The sequence below is a fragment of the Phodopus roborovskii genome, unplaced genomic scaffold (genome assembly GCF_943737965.1).
Source record: "Phodopus roborovskii unplaced genomic scaffold, PHOROB, whole genome shotgun sequence".
In the NCBI taxonomy this organism is placed as follows: Eukaryota; Metazoa; Chordata; class Mammalia; order Rodentia; family Cricetidae; genus Phodopus; species Phodopus roborovskii.
The window spans coordinates 20381318-20400744 of NW_026126407.1; the positions used below are offsets into that span (position 1 = coordinate 20381318).

Here is a 19427-nt window from a genome sequence, read left to right on the forward strand (position 1 = left end):
AGGTAGTCATGCTGTGTCTACAATTTGGCACACAGAGTTAAAGCACAAATTGACCTTTGTCTTCCCATTAGTCCTGCCTTTGCGTCTTTCAGCCTCCAAATTCTGAAACCACAGACAGGAAAAGAGGGAATTACTTCTAGGGACATGGCCACCATGTCACTGGCTAAACAGCACTGGTGACAGAGAACCTGAAGGAATGCCAGAACTACTACTCCTAGGAGCCTGCTTCCTGATACAGTGGTCACGTGGAAATCATTCTGCCTCTGCCCTCTCTACTGACCCTGCATCTCAGTTCAGGCGTTCGGGTGATCAAGACTTCCCAAGCTAGCCTCAGCTCCCCTAAGGAGGGTTCTTGGCTTGGCCTGTAACAGGGCCCTACTTTATCATGGGCATGTTATTCTGCTGACAGCCTCCATGGCCATCTCTCCCCTGTTCTCTGAAGCAGGAAAATAAGGATGCTTAGTAACTGTGAGAACTCAATTAAATTTAGCCTGACAGCTATTGACCTACTGCCTTCCCTGTACAAGAACAAGACACATGTGTGTACCTTTAAAGATGCCTGACCTGGCCAGAGAGATGAGAGCAGTTACTCAGGCATGTCCCTAGAAGATTCTGGAATATGCAAAAGCTATAATTCCTCCCATCTCCATGTCCTCACAGGTAACTGCTCCCTTAAAACATGTCCCTCTTCCTCTTCCCTGTTTGCCTCTCTGTTGGCATCAGGCTCTTATTGAGGGGAGAGTACTGCTGTGAGCATATGCTTGGTTTTCAGCAGTCTGGCCCAGGCTGCCCAGGGGTCCTAGACAGGAGCTGGCACTGTGGCAGGTGGGGATAGGGTTATTAACCAAGACTTCCTGCCGACAAATTAATGCCAACTCTGCTCTCTTCTATACTGAGAAGTTTGTCTTGAGAAAGCAGGACATCCCAGAAGCCCAGGTCACTCTGGCCAGGGTATGACTGAACCTGGGAACTGGTAGAAGGGTCAGGAAACCTTCACGTCTTCTCTTTGCACACCACTCAGCATAGCAACTGTTCCTTGCAGAATACAAGCCATCTCTGTCCCCTGATCCCGAGCCACCTATCAGGCGTATATTCTTAGAGGGCAATTTTCTTACACAAAAAAGGGCCCAGCTCCCTGTTGTGTCCAGGGCTGAACTCTTGGCAAAAGGAGAACCTGATAGTCCCAGCTTAGGATATGTCCCAGTCCCCTAGAGCAGGCACAGCTCCTGAGTGTGTCTGAATCAGGGGAGGAGTCCTGAGGAGTGTCTCCCTAGAGAGAACAGCGTGGTTCTGTAACCTTTTCTCTCATCATCTCAAATTCGGGTATGGGTTGGAGCAAGGAAACAGTACGGAGGTCCCCAGAGCCCAGAGGCAGAAAGTGGCATCAGGAAAAGCTGCCAACTTCTCCCAGTGGGCTGAGTATAGTTTTAGACTCCTTAAGTTTATTTACGTATTTATTTATTTTTTTAATTTATTTTTGGCTTTTTGAGACAGGGTTTCTCTGTGTAGGCCATCCTAGAACTTGCTCTGTAGACCAGGCTGACCTCTGCCTCCCGAGTGCTGGGTTACAGATGTGCACCCCCCCCCCAAGTTTATAGGGCTTTTTATAGGGCTGGGCATAGAACCTGGGGCTGATGCTGCAGGGCAAGTGCTGTACCACCAGCCCCACACTCTCCGGTTTAGTCTCTAAACTGAAAGCCTAAAATCACAAGACTCAGCTGCATCTTGATAGGGTGGGGCAAGAGCAACTGGGGATGGACTTCCTGACGCCAGACCAAGGCAGTGGGTCTCGCTGACAGCCTCTGCGGGTACCTTCAGATGCAGAAGAAAGGATCGGCAGAGATAGGCTGTCCTGGTGCCATGGTGATGTAAAATCCCTGAGTTTGCATATTAGATAAATGCATCAAGGAGAGAACGCCAGGCTGACAGTGCTGTTTGTAGTGGGTGAGATGGATGTAATGGAGGAGGCTTTTGGGAAAACGGCCTTTTAACTCCTCCTGGCTCTGGTGGTTAGAGAGAATTTCTGTGGCTGCCTCAGGATTAGTTGGAGCTCATGGCTGAAGGCCATTAAATGCTGTGACGGTGACGTACTCTAAAAGGTAGCATCTTCTCCTTTGGGTACAGATGTGTAGAAAAGGAGGTACACTGGGAACCCTGTTTCTGAAGAGCCTGTTGCATAATTTTGGGTTTGATTCTTCAGTAACTTCCAAAGAACAGATTTTTTTTTAAAGTATTAAGTTCATACATCGCTGGGTGGTGGTGGTGCACGCCTTTAATCTCAGCACTGGGGAGGCAGAGGCAGGTGGATGTCTGTGAGTTCGAGGCCAGCCTGGTCTACAAAGCTAGTTCCAGGACAGCTTCCAAAGCCACAGAGAAACCCTGTCTCCCCCCCCCAAAAAACAACAACAACAACCCCCCCAAAAAAAAATAAATAAAAATAACAGTTTTTCTGTTATTTCTGGTAACCTGTTCACAGCTGTTCCTTTTTGACTCTTTTCATTCAAGAGACTCTGCCGGTGGAAATTTCCATTTCATTTCTGTGTGTGAGCAGATCTGTGTTGAGATTTTCAGCTGCACAACTTAATAAAAAACACCAGGTTGATACAGGACTCCTGGGAGGTGGGGTAGCCCCCGCCACTGACCATGGCCTGGCTCCTTCCTGATGGACTCTTGTGCCCCTGGGCTGAAATCATCTCACCTATTAGTGACAGGACTGCACCGGACAAGTTTTAGCACTGAGTGATCTGCTGAGGAAAACTGGATTCAGCCCTGATTTCTCATCACACAGCAGTTTTCCCTTTTTTTTCTGTTCAATTTGCCAATGGCTCCTGCCGCGTGTGTGCGTGCGTGTGTGTGTGTGTGTGTGTGTGTGTGTGTGTGTGTGTGTGTGCACGCACACACATTGAAAACTAACTCCTACTACCTTCAGTTCAACAGCTCTGGCAATTGGTTTCCTTGAGATAAGACAAATGCCTGCATCATAGAGTACGCAAGGTACTTAGGTGTTATTTCTTTTCGGCTTCTCTAAGAAAGTACATGCTGAATTAAGTTTTATGAGTTTGTTCACATTCTGTGGCGTCATTGAAAGCCAGGGCTTCAACAGCTGTGCTGCAGCAATGATTGCAGGAGAGGAGCTGAATAGGATTTGCCTGTGTGCCTGGCGTGGGCACGTAGGGCAGCAGCCTCAAAGAGAGTCGGGCTGACTTTCCAGTACCTTGCCACCCTCGCAGGGACCACTTCCCCTTCTGACAGGTCTTCCTTTCTCCTCCCAGGCGTGGGCAGATGCCTTTAGGAGCAGTCCTGACCTCACTGGCGTCGTGCACATATATGAAGAACTGAAGAGGAAGGGAGTTGAGTTTCCCATGGCAGACTTGGACGCCTTGTCTCCTATCCACACACCCCAGCGGGTAAGCTTCCAGCTAGCATTTTCTAGAAAGACTGCCTGCGGAACAGCCAAGCATTGTACCAGCCTTTCGCTGATGCCTTTGCATTATTCAGCTTGTCATGTGTTCTTAAAGCTCCAGGGCATTTCTTTTTCATAATAAGGGGGATGCAGATGGAGACAGCTGGGTGACTGGTGATTAAGTGGCAGCAGTGTCTCTCCCAGTTTCACACTGACAGTGGAGGAATATGATAGCGGGTTCAGTTCAGTGGTTTTTTTTCATGGAAATGGCTGCTTTGGCTGAGCCATCCTGTAAGGGTCATTAGCACCTGCTTTACAGAAGACTGCAGAACATGTGTGAGAATCTGTCCTTATTTCCTGTGCTACTGAGGGTTGATGTTTACAGCAGAGGCACAGTACAGTCTATATATCAAGTGGATAACTTCTTTGCTTTTAATATGGTGTTGGGGATAGGACAGAGCCTCATGCCTGCTAAGAACACATTCTATTACGAAGCCACATTCCAGCCCAATCAGAAGGATCTAAAAATGTATTTTAAGGCATGGGCGTTCAGCATTAGTCCAAGCATTCTTGAATTCTGTCAGCTTTGGGACTCAAACCCCTGAAAAGGCCTGTGTTAAAGCATCCCAAAGAACCTCTCAGTGCTGGCAGTGGCCAGAGACTCCTGTGTCTCAGGCTTAAAGGAATGCTGGCAGTGCCAAACCTGGTTCCTCTGGGAAGTTAGCTCCTGTGCTGGCTATGAGGCAGCTCTCAATCCAGGGGGACAGAGGCAAGCTAGCCCAGTCTGAAGAGGCCCCAGCAACAGGTCAGATGGCCTTACTGCTCTGCATCTGCCTGTCTCTCACATGGTGACCTCACGGATGGCAGTGTGCCTTACCATTGGCATGAACACATGTGCTAATGTTGGTGAGGATATCTGAGATACCTAAGTGGGAAGAGGACATCAAGAACCATATTTTTCAAAGCGTTGTTCTTGTTATGATCCCTCTAAATTGATTGCTATGCCTGTTTTGTTCTTCCATTGATGGCTGCACAGAAGGGACAGTGTTGTACGAGAACATTCAGTAAATTGCACGATTGCTATTTATATTAGTCTCCTTGTAAAGGCCACAGTATAGTCTTGTGGTATCAAGGAAGGATTCATAATTAGTAAGTACTCCGATGTGGAGGTGGCCTTAATGACAGACAACCAGGGCCTGGAATGCTCCAGAGTACTCTCCACTGGGGCCTTTTGGGTTGCATTTCTTGTCTGCAGCACATCCTTTGGCAGGGGTGGAGAACAGAAAGGAGGAGGGAAAGGAGGAAAGAAAGACTGACACAGGTTCTGTGGATTCCAACTGAAAGCACCATCTGTGTTCAGTTCAGTATCAGGCTAAACCACTTAGGCACCCAAGTGAACCAAAAAATACTGTTGTTGTCATGCCAGAGTGTCCCAGAAATGGATCCAGCCGCCACCATGCCCAGGTCCCAGTCGCAGCCCAGGACAAGTGCCGGCACCTATCCCTCACCTCCTCCAGCTTCCTACTCTACTCTGCAGGCCCCGGCTCTGAGTGTGACTGGCCCCATCACAGCCAATTCAGAACAGGTATTTGTGTGCTTCCAGGCCATAAGCAAGCCAGCCAACTGCCCCTTGTACCTTTCCAGGGGACAGAAGTCTCCCTGTACTCCCAGGTCCTGTGCTAGGTGTGGGGACACAAAGATGGAAGGGTCTGATCCCTGGAGCAGACAGGTTGGAGGTCATTGCAGTAGTGTATGACCTTGCAGTGATAGGAAACAGGGTTAGCAATGAGCCAGGGCTGAGCATGGCATAGAACACAGCTGGGATCTATGGCACTGAGGGCTGGGGAGTGGGTCTAGGGTTTTGTCAGCTGAGGCCTGTGCAGGCAGTATTGACATATACCGAACAGAGGAGTGGCATACCAGGGAACACTCAGTGGTGGTCCATCTGCAGAGTAGGTTAACATAGAGGCTGGGTGGGAAGGTAGTGACAGAAAGCAAGGTCCAAAGCAAAGGAGTGCAGCTGAGCTGCGAGTAGGCACTCAGCACCCGCACAAGGGAGCATGGATCCTTGAGCTGTGCCAGCCATCACATCACAGCTCATGCTTAATCACTGAGGTCCCTGGAGGCAGCAGCTAGAGAGGGAAATCTCCCAGAAGCTTCCTCCTGTCTCAGTCCAGACACTGTCTGTCTGAGGGTTACTTCCTGATAAGCTAGTGTAATTTTACTAAACCTTATTTTTAGAGAAATAATGAAAACTATTTTTAGTTGAATTTATAGAATTTCTATTAGTTGAAATTTTAGAATGGGCGAGACTTGGGAAAAAATTACTCCATTTTGGTAATTCCTATTTGTTACAGTGCCCTTCCTGTGGAACCTTGTTAAAATGGGGAGGGAGGAGGTTTGGGTAATTGCTTATAAAACAGCAGTGTTGTGCCAGGGCTCTTCCCTGCTGCCAGTGCTAAGGAGAGCATGTGGTGCAAGCAGAATACAAGTAGGGAGTCACACAGGCCTGGGTGTGAGCCACATTCTGCTGTTCCATGTAAGGCTTCAGTAGAATGGCTAACCAGTCTGAGCAAGCAGCCAGGCCCTGACTCCAGTCCACAGAAGTAAGATGGTCCCATGTGGCCACCAAATACTGGGGCCTCATCTGATCCTACTGCTGAAATGTGGAGTCAGTGCTCTCAGTGGGATTTGGGTCACTGAATGCTGCCCCTCTTCACCCCCAGACCCAGAGCCTTTGTGAAGAGGAGCCGTGGACAGAAAGTCTTGGCTCTAGGCCCTGATTCCTTGGGCAGGGCTCCAGATTTGCTCTGAGAAGAAGCAAAAAGTGTTTCAAACTGGATGGTGCTGGAGCCCTTGCATTGGCTCATTGCAGTGTAATGGGTGCCAAGGAAGGGCCCTTCAGCAACTGAGGTAGCCAAGAGGAGGACCTGAGTGGGAAGAGGTGTAGGAACCCTGAGAACTGTGGCTCCTGCCCCAGGAGGAAAATGGAAGCTAAAGCAGGTAGTCCATTGTCTGGCCTGGCCTGCTTCAGAGCCCATCGGTGATAGAAACTCCTTAACCAAGATGCTGAGGAGGCTCTGGGGCCACCCTCTCCCCCCACAAGTGAGACAGAGGCTGGCAAGTGTCTTTTGAAGCCCAAACCATCTCCCAAGTAACTGTTGAGATGGATCTCTTTCCAGTCCCTTCTCTGAAGAACTAAGAGTCTGCTGAGAGAATACTGCAGCACAGGAGAGTCCGAGAGACTTGTAGTGGATGTTTGTGCTCAGGCAAACCAGAGAAAAGTGGAAAGGCTTTTCTAGGAGAGGGAGGCATGGGCCTGCAGGAAAAATACCTACCCCATCCAGCTCTGGGACCCCACGGGAACAGGCCATGCCTATGGCCAGCTGCATGCATTGAACCAGGTATACCAGGCACAAGGCAGGCCACACAGCAGCCTACAAGGTGTGTCGGGTTATTGTCCCCTTCCCATAGGGGAGGGGAAGCGTTTGGAAAGGACTGATCCATCTCTGGACATTGGTGTTGCTGTAGCATCCGCTCCTCACTGAGTCTTTGAGGGCTCTGCACATATCTCAAGGCAGGTTGTAATTTTATCAAGTGTGCATTGGTCTCCTGCCAAGAAATGATGGCATTCTTATACAACTATTACAAGCCTCACTATGGACCAAAAGATCCCTGTGGCTTCCACTGATGTCTTGAAAGACTCTGTGATCCCTGGCTGTAACCAAAAGCTCAGGCAGGACTGGAGGACAAAAGGAGTCAATGTACAGTACTCCAATGGCAGGAGAGAAGGCTCAGGCTTTGTTGAAGCTGGGCAGGGTGGCAAAGAAGAATTCTATGAGGTATGACACTGACAGGGACAAAGTCTGGGAGCATGAGGGTCATGTAGAATAGGGACTCCACCCTAAAGGGATCTTGGAGCACCTGCACTACCATACACTGGGAGCATCTGCACTACCATACACTGATTTTAGAGAAGAAATAGAAGCTTAGTTAGGTTAAAGCCTGTTTCAGGGTCCTATGGAGGGAAAGAGGAGAGCACAGCTCCCTCCTGCCGCAGTGTTATTCACTGCACATTGTTAGTCATGTGCCGTCATGTACAGGGAGGTGCCAACAACAGATTATTAGTGACTAGGGCTCTGATGAGCTGGCTGCCCCATGCAGTTCTTGCCATACTGCCAGTCCTCGACGGGCAGAGCAGGGAGTTAAGAAGGCTGCTACTATGGTGCATGTTTGTGTTGAGCAAAGTGATCTCACAGTGGACAGGATTGTCAGGCTGTGGGCTGTCTGGTTCTGATCCTGTGACTGATCAACCTTTCCTGCCTTCTCCTTGACCTGCAGATTGCTAGGCTGCGCAGCGAGCTGGACATTGTTCGGGGAAACACAAAAGTCATGTCTGAGATGTTAACAGAAATGGTCCCTGGGCAAGAGGATTCTTCTGATTTGGAACTTCTCCAGGTGAGGATAACCTTAACTTAGAAGCGTGGGCTGAGTGCCTGGCTAGGACCTGGTGGTGCCACTGCTGTACACCATGGTAGGATCCTACTTGGGCATACAACCACGTTGACAAGTCTGGTCCTTCATGTTCACCTTTACTTTTTGGAAAAGAGCAGAGGTCAGTATCACTGTATTCAAAATTTTTACTTTAATAATTTTTTCCTGACTATAAAGTGCCTGTTGTAGGTAATATATGCTTATCAAAGTAAAAAAAAAAAAAAAAAAAAAGATAAATTTCCTTAGCTTTTAGCCATCTGCAATAAGTGGAGTTTACATTTTGATGTGTTTTCATTTGGGCTCTTTGTTGTGTTCATTTATTTTTACATTGAGTTGGAATCATGCTGTGTATATAATCTTGGGTGTGGCTTTGCTCCCTTGTTATTATGTCATAAATACCCTGGGATAAGAGTCCTTGGGCCTCGATGGCATAGAGAAAGCCTGCTAGGCTCCCATCCTAAAGTAGGAGATTCTGAGGTAAATTCGGAGCTCCTGTTCTGAGCCTCACTGCTGGCCCCACTCAGGCAGGGAGTGGACACTGTGGTCCCTGAGAAGCTGCTGCCACGACGCCCTGCCTCTGCTTCTGGACACTAGAGATAGTGATGCTGGAGATGAGACACAGGGCCTGCATATTAGGCTGAGCCACAACTCCAGCCCATCCTACATATCTTGAGCACGGCAAGAAAAGGAGATAGGAGCAAGCCAGGCTGAAGTCTTGCCCTTCAATTAGTTGAGAGCCCATGAGGCTCAGAGCCAGTGGCACAGCTCTACCACGTCAGCCTGCAGTGACTCCTGAGTAGAAAGTGGCAGCAGCACTGCTCTTCAGGGTAATGGCCTTTGGGAAGGGTAGAGAAAGGATGCCTGAACTACAAGTACTGGACTCTTCTTCCAAGAGGCAAGATGAATGATGGGACAGACCAGGAGTCATACTGGTTTGATGACCTAGCCTGAGTGCGTCATGATACACCCGCTACTACTGTTGCTATGTCTGTCTGGCAGTCTTGTCCACCTGAGTGGTGCATCTCCCACTTTGTACACACTGGCCACCTGGAAAACCAGGCTCTGGTGGTCCTGCACTTTGGTAGTGTGTATGCCTAGTAGTTGTGCTACTTAGAGCTCCCCCACCCCCCTCCAAGTCCTTAGGCTGGGTAGAGAGAGACCTTCTCCCGGTCCTACACCAGGTACAGTCTGAGGGTCATAGACAATAGAAGATATGACTTCCTGCTCTAGGGAACTTCCAGCTAAGTACAGGAGACAGATAAGGAAACAGTTCTCCAAGGGGCCTGGACATCAGGCTGCTCTTGAAGCTGAGATGAGTACCTTTGGCCTAGCCAGGTGTTAGCACTGAGCTCCCCTTCTCTGGTTCCCAGACTTCCTCCTAATACTTGCAGCAAACCATGCCCCTGGCTCATCAGGTGGTATGTGTGTGTTACATTCCGTGGGCCTCCCTTCCTCTAATATACCACACAGGCCTGGCCTCTACCCTAGCCTGCAGGAGCACTCTGCTAGGTATCCCATGATGCACAAGAATCTGAGGCCAGTCCAGGATGGTGTGGTGGTGCTATGGATCAGGGTTGGAATTCCTTCTGTGGGGTGGGGGCTGTTGCTCTGACCAGAACTGAGCTCCTGACAGTAGGAGGTGGTTTGAACAACACCAAGATGGTTCCAGACAGCCAGAACAATAGACAGCAGAGTGTGTGTGCGCATGTGCGTGTGAGTGTGTGTGTGTGTGTGTGTGTGTGTGTGGTTGTAGGGTATTTTGTTTGTTTGTTTAAACAAGCCCATCAGCCAAGAATAACAAATCCTAGTCTCCTGGCATTAGCTCAGTTTTCAAAAATAGGTTGCTTCCAATGACATTTTCCTTCGTTCTGTTTTGTTCCAACTCAGAGCCTACTGGCCCCCACTGCTGTCATATAAATCAAACAGAAAAAGACCGTGTCTGGGTGCCTGCGGGAGGCTGTCATTTCAGTGTGGAAGAGGCAGGAATGGGTAGCTGTGTGAACAGACTCACTTTTTCTGGCTGGAGGCCACTGCCTTATGTCCCCCTTCTTCTGCCCCAGCAATCAGCAACCAACAGGCAGAGGCTCCCACAGAATAGCAAGCCTTCCTTATGGGAAAATGCCACTGTCCTTTGGAACATGGTGGGGTCAGAATCTGTCCCCAAGACTTCTTGGGGAAGATGGAAGACAGCCAGAATGCTCTGGGCAGAAGTAGACCAGAGCTCAGAATGCTGGCCAGGGCCCTGGAAATAAGCATATTTGTCACCAGTCCAAATGTTCCCACCAACAGACACAAGCTGCTCTTGACATGAGTGTAAGGTGATAACTAGAAGGTGTAGAGAGTGGGAGGAGAGGTAACTAAGGGTCCAGTCCCAGGATGCACCTGTGGCTAATTGTATTTACGGGCAGGCTGCATCCCAGTTGCTTCCTGCTTATGGCCAAGCTCTTTCAGGTTTGTCCTCTTATAAACCCATGAGAGTAACCGAGAAACTTGCGAACGGCTTGTCTGAGGGTTCCTGGGAAAATGACTGTCTTTGAGGAAAGGCCAAGACCAGTAACACTTAGTACTGTCAGCTTTGCTGGAGACCCCAAAGAGGAAAGATGCTGGGAGGGGACACTCGGCACCTCCTAGGATGGGTGTCAGATTCTCCCCTTTCTGAGTTGAGCAACATCTTCCAGACAGCTAGTCCAACTGAGCACCTATGCCCAGATTTCCTCTCCAGTCTTGGATCACTTTTTCTTCACATCCCAGTGACAAGCTGTTCTGGCTGTCATAAAAGCACTGTTCATTTCAAACAGGCATCGAAGTTGGCCTCTGTGCACAGCAGGGTAGAGTACACAACTTACAAATGATCGCATGAACGTCTGAGAGACACCAGGTGAGGCACAGGCCCTTTCTATGCCTCTATCTCCTTCCTTGATGCCTGGAGTGATTGCTTTCACTGTGAAAGTGATGGTCACAGGGCATGTCCTCTATAAGTCATAGCTTCTGTAATCATTGTTGAAAAGCCGTTCTGCACATTGAACTCAGATCTGTTTCCTGTACCTTTAAGTTGGTCGGTGTTAGACAAAGGCACAGAGAAAATTCCTTTCCCACATGGATAGAGCTAAAGTATCCAAGGATTGCTGTAAAGCCTATGGACTATCCAAGGTCCATGCTGTTGACACTCCACTTGTATAGGAACAGGCAGCCTATCACAGGAAGCAGGTGTTATAGGAAGTCACCTGTTGTCTGTCATCCTGCACCTTTTTGTTCTTTGTTTTGAGGCAGGGTCTTACCAGATAACCCTGGCTGGCCTGGAATGCTGTATGTAGACTAACCTGGCCTCAAACCCACAGACATGCCTAATTCTGCCTCCTGAGTACTAGTACTAAAGGTGGGTGTCACCACTGGCATGCTGTGCCATCTTCATCCCACATATACATACACATGGGTTGAGCCCTGAGGTGCAAAGCTGTCATTGTCCTTCCTAAAGTACATGCCCTTAGTGGAAACTGCGTGGGATCTAATCAAGCCTTTGAAGCTGTCTTCAATTAATAATAACATGCAGTGGTGGATATTATATAGGTCTTTATCAGATGAAAGAGAACCCCTTCTCTGTGTTGTTCGTTTAAATAGCTTGTGGCCATCCTCACTTGCTTTTTTGCATCTCATTTCAACAAAGATCTAGCATATCCCAAATGTTTAGCTTCATGTTCTCCCTTTCTCATCGATGAACCTTTCCTCCTTCCCTTCTCCTTCACTGCTATAACAGGACAAGTGTTCAGGACTGAATTCTCTGCTCCTTTGACTTGAAGAAGGTTTAAAGGATAAAAAGATTGTTTTGTGAGGTAGGGATGAAACTGTCTCTTGAAGGGAAGATAACAGCATCAGGGTTAACTAGGCAGCAAAGAGGATATTTGATACAGTGTTCTGACTGACGGCAGGCATTTGCAGAAGTGACTAGCTGCTGAGAACCAGAGATAGGAAGATGCCAAAGCAGAAGTCCTTGGCATTGAAGGAATTCCTGGCCCAGAGTCTGCAAAGTGGAAAGGGAGGCCTGCACAAACTGCTGGTTTAAGGGTCTCTGGCTCAGAGGAGAATCAGTCATTCCTCTGCATGGTTTGGAATGGAGGGGGGGCTGACGTGGCTCCACCTGAACCTGCTGTGATGGCTGTGGATGACACCAAGGAGGCTGTGCAGATGGCCAGCTGGCACAGCTGGGTGCTTGAAATGGAGCAATGTTCTGCCCCATCTCCTTTTGCTTTTTAAAAATGATTAATTTTGTGGTGGGCACTGGTGGTGAACACCTGTAATCCCAGCACTCAGGAGGCAGATGCATATGGGTCTCTGTGAGTTCAAGGCCAGCCTGGGCTACAGAATGAGTTCCAGGACAGGTGCCAAAGCTACGCAGAGAAACTCTGCCTCAAAAACCCCCAAAAAAGATTATATATTTTTTTATCTTTATGTGTCTGTGTCGGAGGGGGAGGGTGTGCATGTGAGTACAGGTGCCCACAGAGAGAGACAAGGAGAGGATGGCTCATCTGGAAATTATGTGGTTGTGAGCCATCCTATGTGTGTGCTAGGAAGTGAACTCAGGCCCCCTGCAAGAGCAGTACACATTTTTAACCACTGAGCCATCTTTCTAACCAAACCCTCTCTAAAGATTTATTTTATTTTATGTGTGTGTTTTACCTACATGTCTGTGTCTTATGTGTGTGCCTGGTGCCAGAAGAACTCAGGAGTAGGCATCATATCCCCTGGGACTGGAGTTACAGGCAGTTGTGAGATATAAATAATTGCACATTGTATTTTAGAATTAGATAGCTGCACCACTGATGAATAACACATGCATTTTAGATTATTAATATAGTCTTTTAAATAATTTCATTTTACATACATGGGATTTCATCCCTTTTTTTTTTTTTACCCCTTTTTGAGACAGTGATTTGAAAGTTGAGGTCAGGAGATGTGCAAAGACCTTAAATCAGAAGGCTGGGGGTGTGTGAGTCTGTCTTTAGGCAGAGTGCTCATGACAGCCCTGGTGGCATTTTCCACCATGGGCCTATGAGACTCTGCAAAGAGAGAGCCTTCTTTCCCAGCACCTAGAGAGAAGCAGCAAATGCAAGGTCAGAGCACTTGCTGGTGTTAATGTGTGTGAGCTCACTGTCTGTGCCTTTGGTTTTGTTCTTCAGAAGTCTTCTAGCACTTTCCTAATGGCTTTGAAAGTATTAGAATCCTTCCTCGAAACTGAATTCTCTAGAGTCTGGAATGCCGTGTGAGTCCTACTAAGGGAGGGTCTGCCAGAGTCTCCAGGAAACATCCTGAGTGGGTAGAGAGAGAAATATAGGAGTTACGAGGCAAAGCCAACGCTGTAACATGTAAGCACACATGTTGATTATATGTATGCATGCACACATATGTATGCATTTATGTGTGTGTTTTGTCTGCATGTATTTGTATATACCATATGAATGCCAAATGGTTGTGAACTGCCATCTGAGTTCTGAGAACTGGACTCAGTCCCTCAGTTCCTAACTGCAGAGTCACCTCTCCAGCACCTGCATGCTTGTTTTTTAGACAGGGTGTCTCTATGTAGCCCTAGCTGTCCTGGAACTTGCTATGTAGGACATGCTTGCCTCAGACATGGAGAGATCCTCCTGCCTCTGCCTCCTGAGTGCTGTAAAAGCATGTGCCGTGCCTTGCACTTGGCTGTATTTTTGAAAAATTGTATGGTAACATACTGGGGTGTGGAAACACCCTGAGGTCTTGAAGTATAAGAAGGAGGGTGATGGAAAAGAAAAGACCTTGTTGGCAGAGGGCCAGCTCCTCACAGCTCCTCAGCAGTGTGATGAGTGTGTGAGGCCACCATCCTTCACAGTCTAGGGCCCTGAAGAGCCTTGGAACTGTTTGCAACAACATGCCATGGTGCTCCCTGGCTTTGAAGTCTTCTACCTTGCCATTGGCCTACAGTTTGAATGAGAGATAACTGACTTTTGCCTTCTCTTTGATTACTGCTTAGCTATAAGTACTAGACAGGGCCTTGCTTTCCTCCCCTAGGCCTATGTGGTGGGATCTGCCATTGCTGGAGAGCCTATTCCAGGGATCATAATCCCTTCTCCAAACCAAGAGTGGGAGCCAAGAGAAGGGGTCTGTTCAGAGAAACATCTGGAAGGTACAGACTCTGGGCTTCTTTGTGTGGCGCCCAAGAAACTGATAGTGCTGTTCTGGTTGGACAGAGGATGATAGGTCTTATAAGGTGGCCAGATCCAGGATGATGAGTCTCAGGTAACCACCAGACTTGTAGGCACTCAGCTACCTGAGTCCAGGTCTCTTATATTTTTGGTTGTGAGCCTAGCCTTTAAGGGCTAAGCTATCCCTCCAGCCTTGAGTCCAGGTTTCTTACAGCTTGATAAATACAGCTGTGTTTGAATGGCTCCAGGCTGATCCACTTGGGCCAGGCTTTGTTCCCTGGTAGGCACTATGGAGCCCTAAGGCTGAGCGCTATGGGAGAGAGCACAATCAGACCCAGGACACACAAATCCCAAACACACATTGAGAGCTGAAGCATTGAGTGCTTAGAGGAATGCTACCTGCCTTGTCTGCTCATTTTCTCAGGAACATTGGAAAGTGTGTCAGCCTTGGTGCTAGGGAAATGGGAAGAGAGATCTTCTAGGCAGGACAGGGGGACAATGAGACAAAAAGAAGCAAAGATTGTGCCTGCTGGCTTCATCTGGTGCTCCTTAGACCACGCTTCAGACTAAGGCAGTCCCGGGGTGCAGCTGTGAGGAAGGTGGGCCAGCTTTAGTGTCCTTGCCCTTAGCTGACTGGGTTATTAGCTCCCCCCAGTGTCCAGGAGCAGTATTTCACTTCTGCCTTGGTCCTTGTGGCCCATGGGTAGGCTGAGGGGCCAGACTGACCAGCCCTTCATGTTTCCTCTTCCTGTGTTCACATGCAAGAAAGAGGGCAAAGGGCCTAGCAGGTACTTAAGGATCTCTGCAAACAAGAGCCTAGCTAGGAGTTTGCTCTGTGGCGAGGTGGCTCCACTCTGTAAGATACAGGGTCTGTCTTAAGGGTCTGTTGCTTTGAAGGGTGGCTGAGGGTTACAAGTATCATTTTTGGCCAACAGAGAGCTCTGTGAGAACTGTGGTACTTCTGAGGCCTCAGCCAGATAACAGGCTTGCCATTACAAAGTACCCAATGTTGTAAAATACAGTCATGGCATTGTTAGCAATGTAAGTAAATTGGCTGCCTTTGTGGAGGGCCTTTGACCCTGGCCACCAATCTATGTTCTGAATGCCACACTTTCACTCAGAGAATCTGCTTCTGAGGAACTCATGCTTGCCCAAATATGTAAGAATTGGTATGAGTGTTAACTGCTGCATTGTTTGGGTTGTCCAAAGGCAAAGGTATCACAAGCCAAGTCCAACAGTAGCAGAATAGTAAGCCCTGTGCAGTGTGACATGCATGCAAAGGAATGAGGTGGTCTCTACAAAGTAGTAGACAAAGGAGCTAATTTTGTTGACAAGAAGAAGCAAGGCACAACATATCATGTTTTTCTACCTAAACAATATGTACTGAGCCCGAGAGATAGCTCAGCAATAGGAACACTGGCTGCTCTTATAGAGGACTCGGGTTCAGTTGCCAGCTCCCACACTGGGCATCACAACTGCCTGTAATTCCAGTTCTAGGGAATCTGACACTGTCTTCTGGCTCCATGGGCACCTGCAATTACGTGGTCCACATGATTACTCCCAGGCAGTCACACAAAATAAAAATCTTTTAAAATAATTTGTAGTCAGCCATTGAAGTCAACTAACACTGCCAAGACAGTATGTGGTGCTGCCTTAACTCTAGAGATTGATTGTTTAACTTTAGAACTAAAACCACAGGTGAATACTTACATGACAAGAGGCAAAGCAAAATGGGCATCATGGGATTTCAGCCACCCAGATTTGTTCTTGGTAAAGTGTACTTTCTCATAAAACTGCACCAAAGCTTTTTTCTGTATGTGATGGGTCTAATTACTTACTTTGTTTGTAGTGGGATTATAGGAATGTCTGCTTGAATACCTTTATTAAATTGTATCTTTATAGATATCCCATGATTTTCAAATTTATTTATGTTAAAATATGCTTTTTAAAAATGACATGTACTAACATGTACCCCCCAACACACACACACACACACACACACACACACACACACACACACACACACACACACACACCTGCCATCTACTGAAGAATCCCTTCTTCCTCTGAGGCAGGAAAGGAGGGAACTGTTCACATTCTGCACACGTCTGGTTTTTATGAACAAGCATGTACTCCTTCCATGACTTTCAAGAATCAGTACAAATCCTTCCAAAGGCAGTAGAATGTGAGAAAAGCATCCCCAGCAGGCTCTGCCAGAGGTGCACTTGTTTCCTAGGAGCTGAACAGGACCTGCCGGGCCATGCAGCATCGCATAGTGGAGCTCATCTCCCGAGTGTCCAATGAGGAGGTCACTGAGGAGCTGCTGCACGTCAACGATGACCTCAACAACGTTTTCCTCCGCTATGAGAGGTGGGGCCAGAGTCCTCTGGGGTCTTTTCCCTTGAAAAGATGATTGGCATATCAGAGGAATTTCATTCATAAACAAAGCAGGGAGAGGCAGACTGAGAGAGCCTGGGAGGTGGCTGAGGTGGAGAGTGCTCATCAGAGATGCTCTTTTGTTCTTGCGTGACAGAAAAAACGCTCTTGTTCTCCCGAGAGCAGAACAGCAGGTAGCTGACTGCAGAATCCACCTCTGCTCTTTGTGAGTCCCAGGGAGGGCCGGGACAGGGTCTGCACCTGCTTCTGTGATGAGCCTTTGAATTTGAAAGGGACTGGGGGAGGGGAACCTTTACAAAAGAAAAGGATTTCCTCTTTCTTTCTAGTCCTGAAAGAAGCAAAAAAAAGATCTTTCCCTTTGTAAATGTCAGCACGTCTGGGGTATTGAGTGAAGTAGGCAGCGTGTGCACACTGCTTCTCTAGGGAAACACACAGTCCTTCAAGTCTTCCTGCAGCCAAACCACTTAAAGTGACAAACTTGAACCTTCTTTTCTCTCTCCAAAGCCTCCCACAGGACAAAGTCAAAAGCGTCTTTTCTGGACCTAGCTTTAAGTAGGTGGTGGCAAGAACGGCTCCCATCTGTACCCTGATTCAGGCAGTTCCTAGTTGGCCCAGGTTATAACTTGCCTTGACTCAGGCCAGCCTTCTCCATCAAAAGAGGCTGACAGCAATGTGTCCCTTGGAGCTTGTGGCCCACTCCCTCTATGAACGCATAGCTTTATAGGTCTGTCAGAAGGACAGACATCATTAGGAACAGGAGACAATGTGTTCACACATGCTTTGAATGCTCAGATGGCCCCTAGCATAGGCTTAGCTCATGACTGGCAGTAGGGATGGGTAGTCCTATGTCCATCTCTAGGAGTATGGGCTTGCTAGCTATGTGTCCAATTTGAGGACCCCAACACTCCCAGTCTATTGGGTCCATTCAAGCCTTAATTGAAATGTATAGCTGTGGCCCTGTTGCCCATAAGCCCACCCGCTTGCAGGTACAAAGACTTCAGAGGTACCATGGGAGTGTTACAGACCTCTGCTGAGAACCACACAGATCTTCCTGGTTTGTTAGTTTGTTATTAAATTTATTTTGATGAGATTTTTGTTTTGTTTTGAGGGAGTATAAAGAATGGGGTTTCTTCTCTCTCTCTCTCCCTCTCTCTCTCTCTCTCTCTCTCTCTCTCTCTCTCTATATATATATATATATATATATATATATATTCATTCCATATTCCATACTGGCCTTGAGCTTTCTGTTTTCCTGCCCCAGTTTCTCCCAGATTACAGTTACATACCACCATGCCCATGTGATTAGTCTTTCTTTTTATTATTTAATTTAATTTTATTTTTTGAGACAGGGTCTCTCTATGAAACCCTGGCTGTCCTGGAACTTGCTTTAGAGATTAGGCTGACCGCAAACTGAGAGATCTGCCTGCCTCTGCCTCCCAAGTGCTGGAATTAAAGGCATGTGCCAACACCACTGGGCTGTGATCATTCTTAAAACTACAGTGGAAGCCAGATATGATGACATAGGTCTGTAATCCCAGCAGTTAGGAGGTAGATAGAGAAGAATCTTGAAGAAAGCATGGGCTAAATGGTGAGTTCTAGGCCAGCCTGGGCTATCTAAGAAGACTCTATCTCAAAAAATAAAAATAAAAAATAAAGGCACAGTCTATGAACTGCCATGGTTCACTTAGGTCTGTCTACCTTCCTGACTCAGAAAGATGAAACTTTTCCTTTTTCTTCTTTTCTTTAGGATGCTAGCCAAAGCCAGAGTATGCTTCCTCTGGTACTTGAGTGATTTTACTTTTTATGTAAAGCATCCCTCCCTGTCTGATGCTTGTAGATGGAATTTCTGTTCCACCCGATCCCAAAGCCCTTTAGTCCCAAATAAACATACAGAGGCTTATATTGATATTAAACTGTTTGGCTGATGGCTCAGGCATCTTATTGGCTAGCTCTCTCTTAACTATTAATCCATTTCTATTAAACTATGTATTGTCACGAGGCTGTGGCTTACCTGTGATGCTCCAGGATGTTACTCCTTCGATGGCTACATGGCGTCTCCCCATCGACTCACTCTCCAAGTTCCTCCTCCTAGCCTTCTCCTACTGTGGTCGCCCCTCCTCTGCTTCCTGCCTGCCTACATCCTGCTTGTCCATTGGCCAAAACAGCTTTATTCACCAACCAATAAGAGAAACATATTCACAGCACACAGAAGGACCTCCCCCTCAGATGCTGATAACACCCAATGCGGAGAGACAGCCGGGAGCAGTGCTTTGCTGCCTGTGTTCTCTGGTTTCCTGGGCTGTGGCTGGAGGAAGCTGGCTGACTTCCCTTCATTTGTGCCGTTTGGTTTTTGCACTTTTAAATACAACTCAGAGCAGGATCTACTGTCCCCGTGGGCACCTCACAACTTCTACCATGTGCAAGGATGACTACTGGCAGGAGGGCTGTTTTCTGCAGCTGCTCTTAGCTAAGCTCCATTTGTAGCCATCTGCTGACTGGGTGTGGAGGAGAGTGTCCCTGGCAGGGCCTGCTCCATCTTGCCTTTCTGGCAGCGCTTAGGTCGTTGACACAGACTATCTCGTGGTTTCTGGCCGGGACTTTCTCCAGGCACCCCCCCCCCCATCTCTTCCTGAGGTTGGGCTTAAGATGTTTTAGCCACAAGCTGAATGACCCCCAAGAAGAGCTCTATGGAGTAAAGAGAGGTCTGCACTTACTGCCAGGCATCACAAATGACCATGTGGAGATGTGATGACCCAGTCCTACCTCCAGGGACTAGCATGGGGTCCAGATGTATGAGAAGATGGCTAGGAATGCTTCTGGTGGGCTCCTTTAAGAACCAGCCAGTACCCTGTCCCTGCTACCAGCTCCGTGAAACAGGAGCCCATGTTAGGAAAGCATGACTCAGATGAGCATGTGAGGTTCCCCTCCACTAAGAGTACTGGCCAGTCCCCTGCCTCTGC

The 19427-nt window shown here is 47.9% G+C and overlaps 1 protein-coding gene across 4 annotated transcripts in view; it reads left to right on the plus strand.

Annotated features, from left to right (window-relative positions):
* The window catches only part of Tom1l2 (target of myb1 like 2 membrane trafficking protein), a 119232-nt gene that overhangs the window by 80851 nt on the left and 18954 nt on the right, over nucleotides 1–19427 (plus strand). For all 4 annotated transcript variants that reach the window (XM_051180507.1, XM_051180509.1, XM_051180510.1 and 1 more), the window contains exons 5-8: nucleotides 3273–3407; nucleotides 4830–4988; nucleotides 7745–7861; nucleotides 16307–16440. In XM_051180507.1, coding sequence (XP_051036464.1) covers nucleotides 3273–3407; nucleotides 4830–4988; nucleotides 7745–7861; nucleotides 16307–16440 — 545 coding nt within the window. The remainder of the gene's footprint in view (nucleotides 1–3272; nucleotides 3408–4829; nucleotides 4989–7744; nucleotides 7862–16306; nucleotides 16441–19427) is intronic.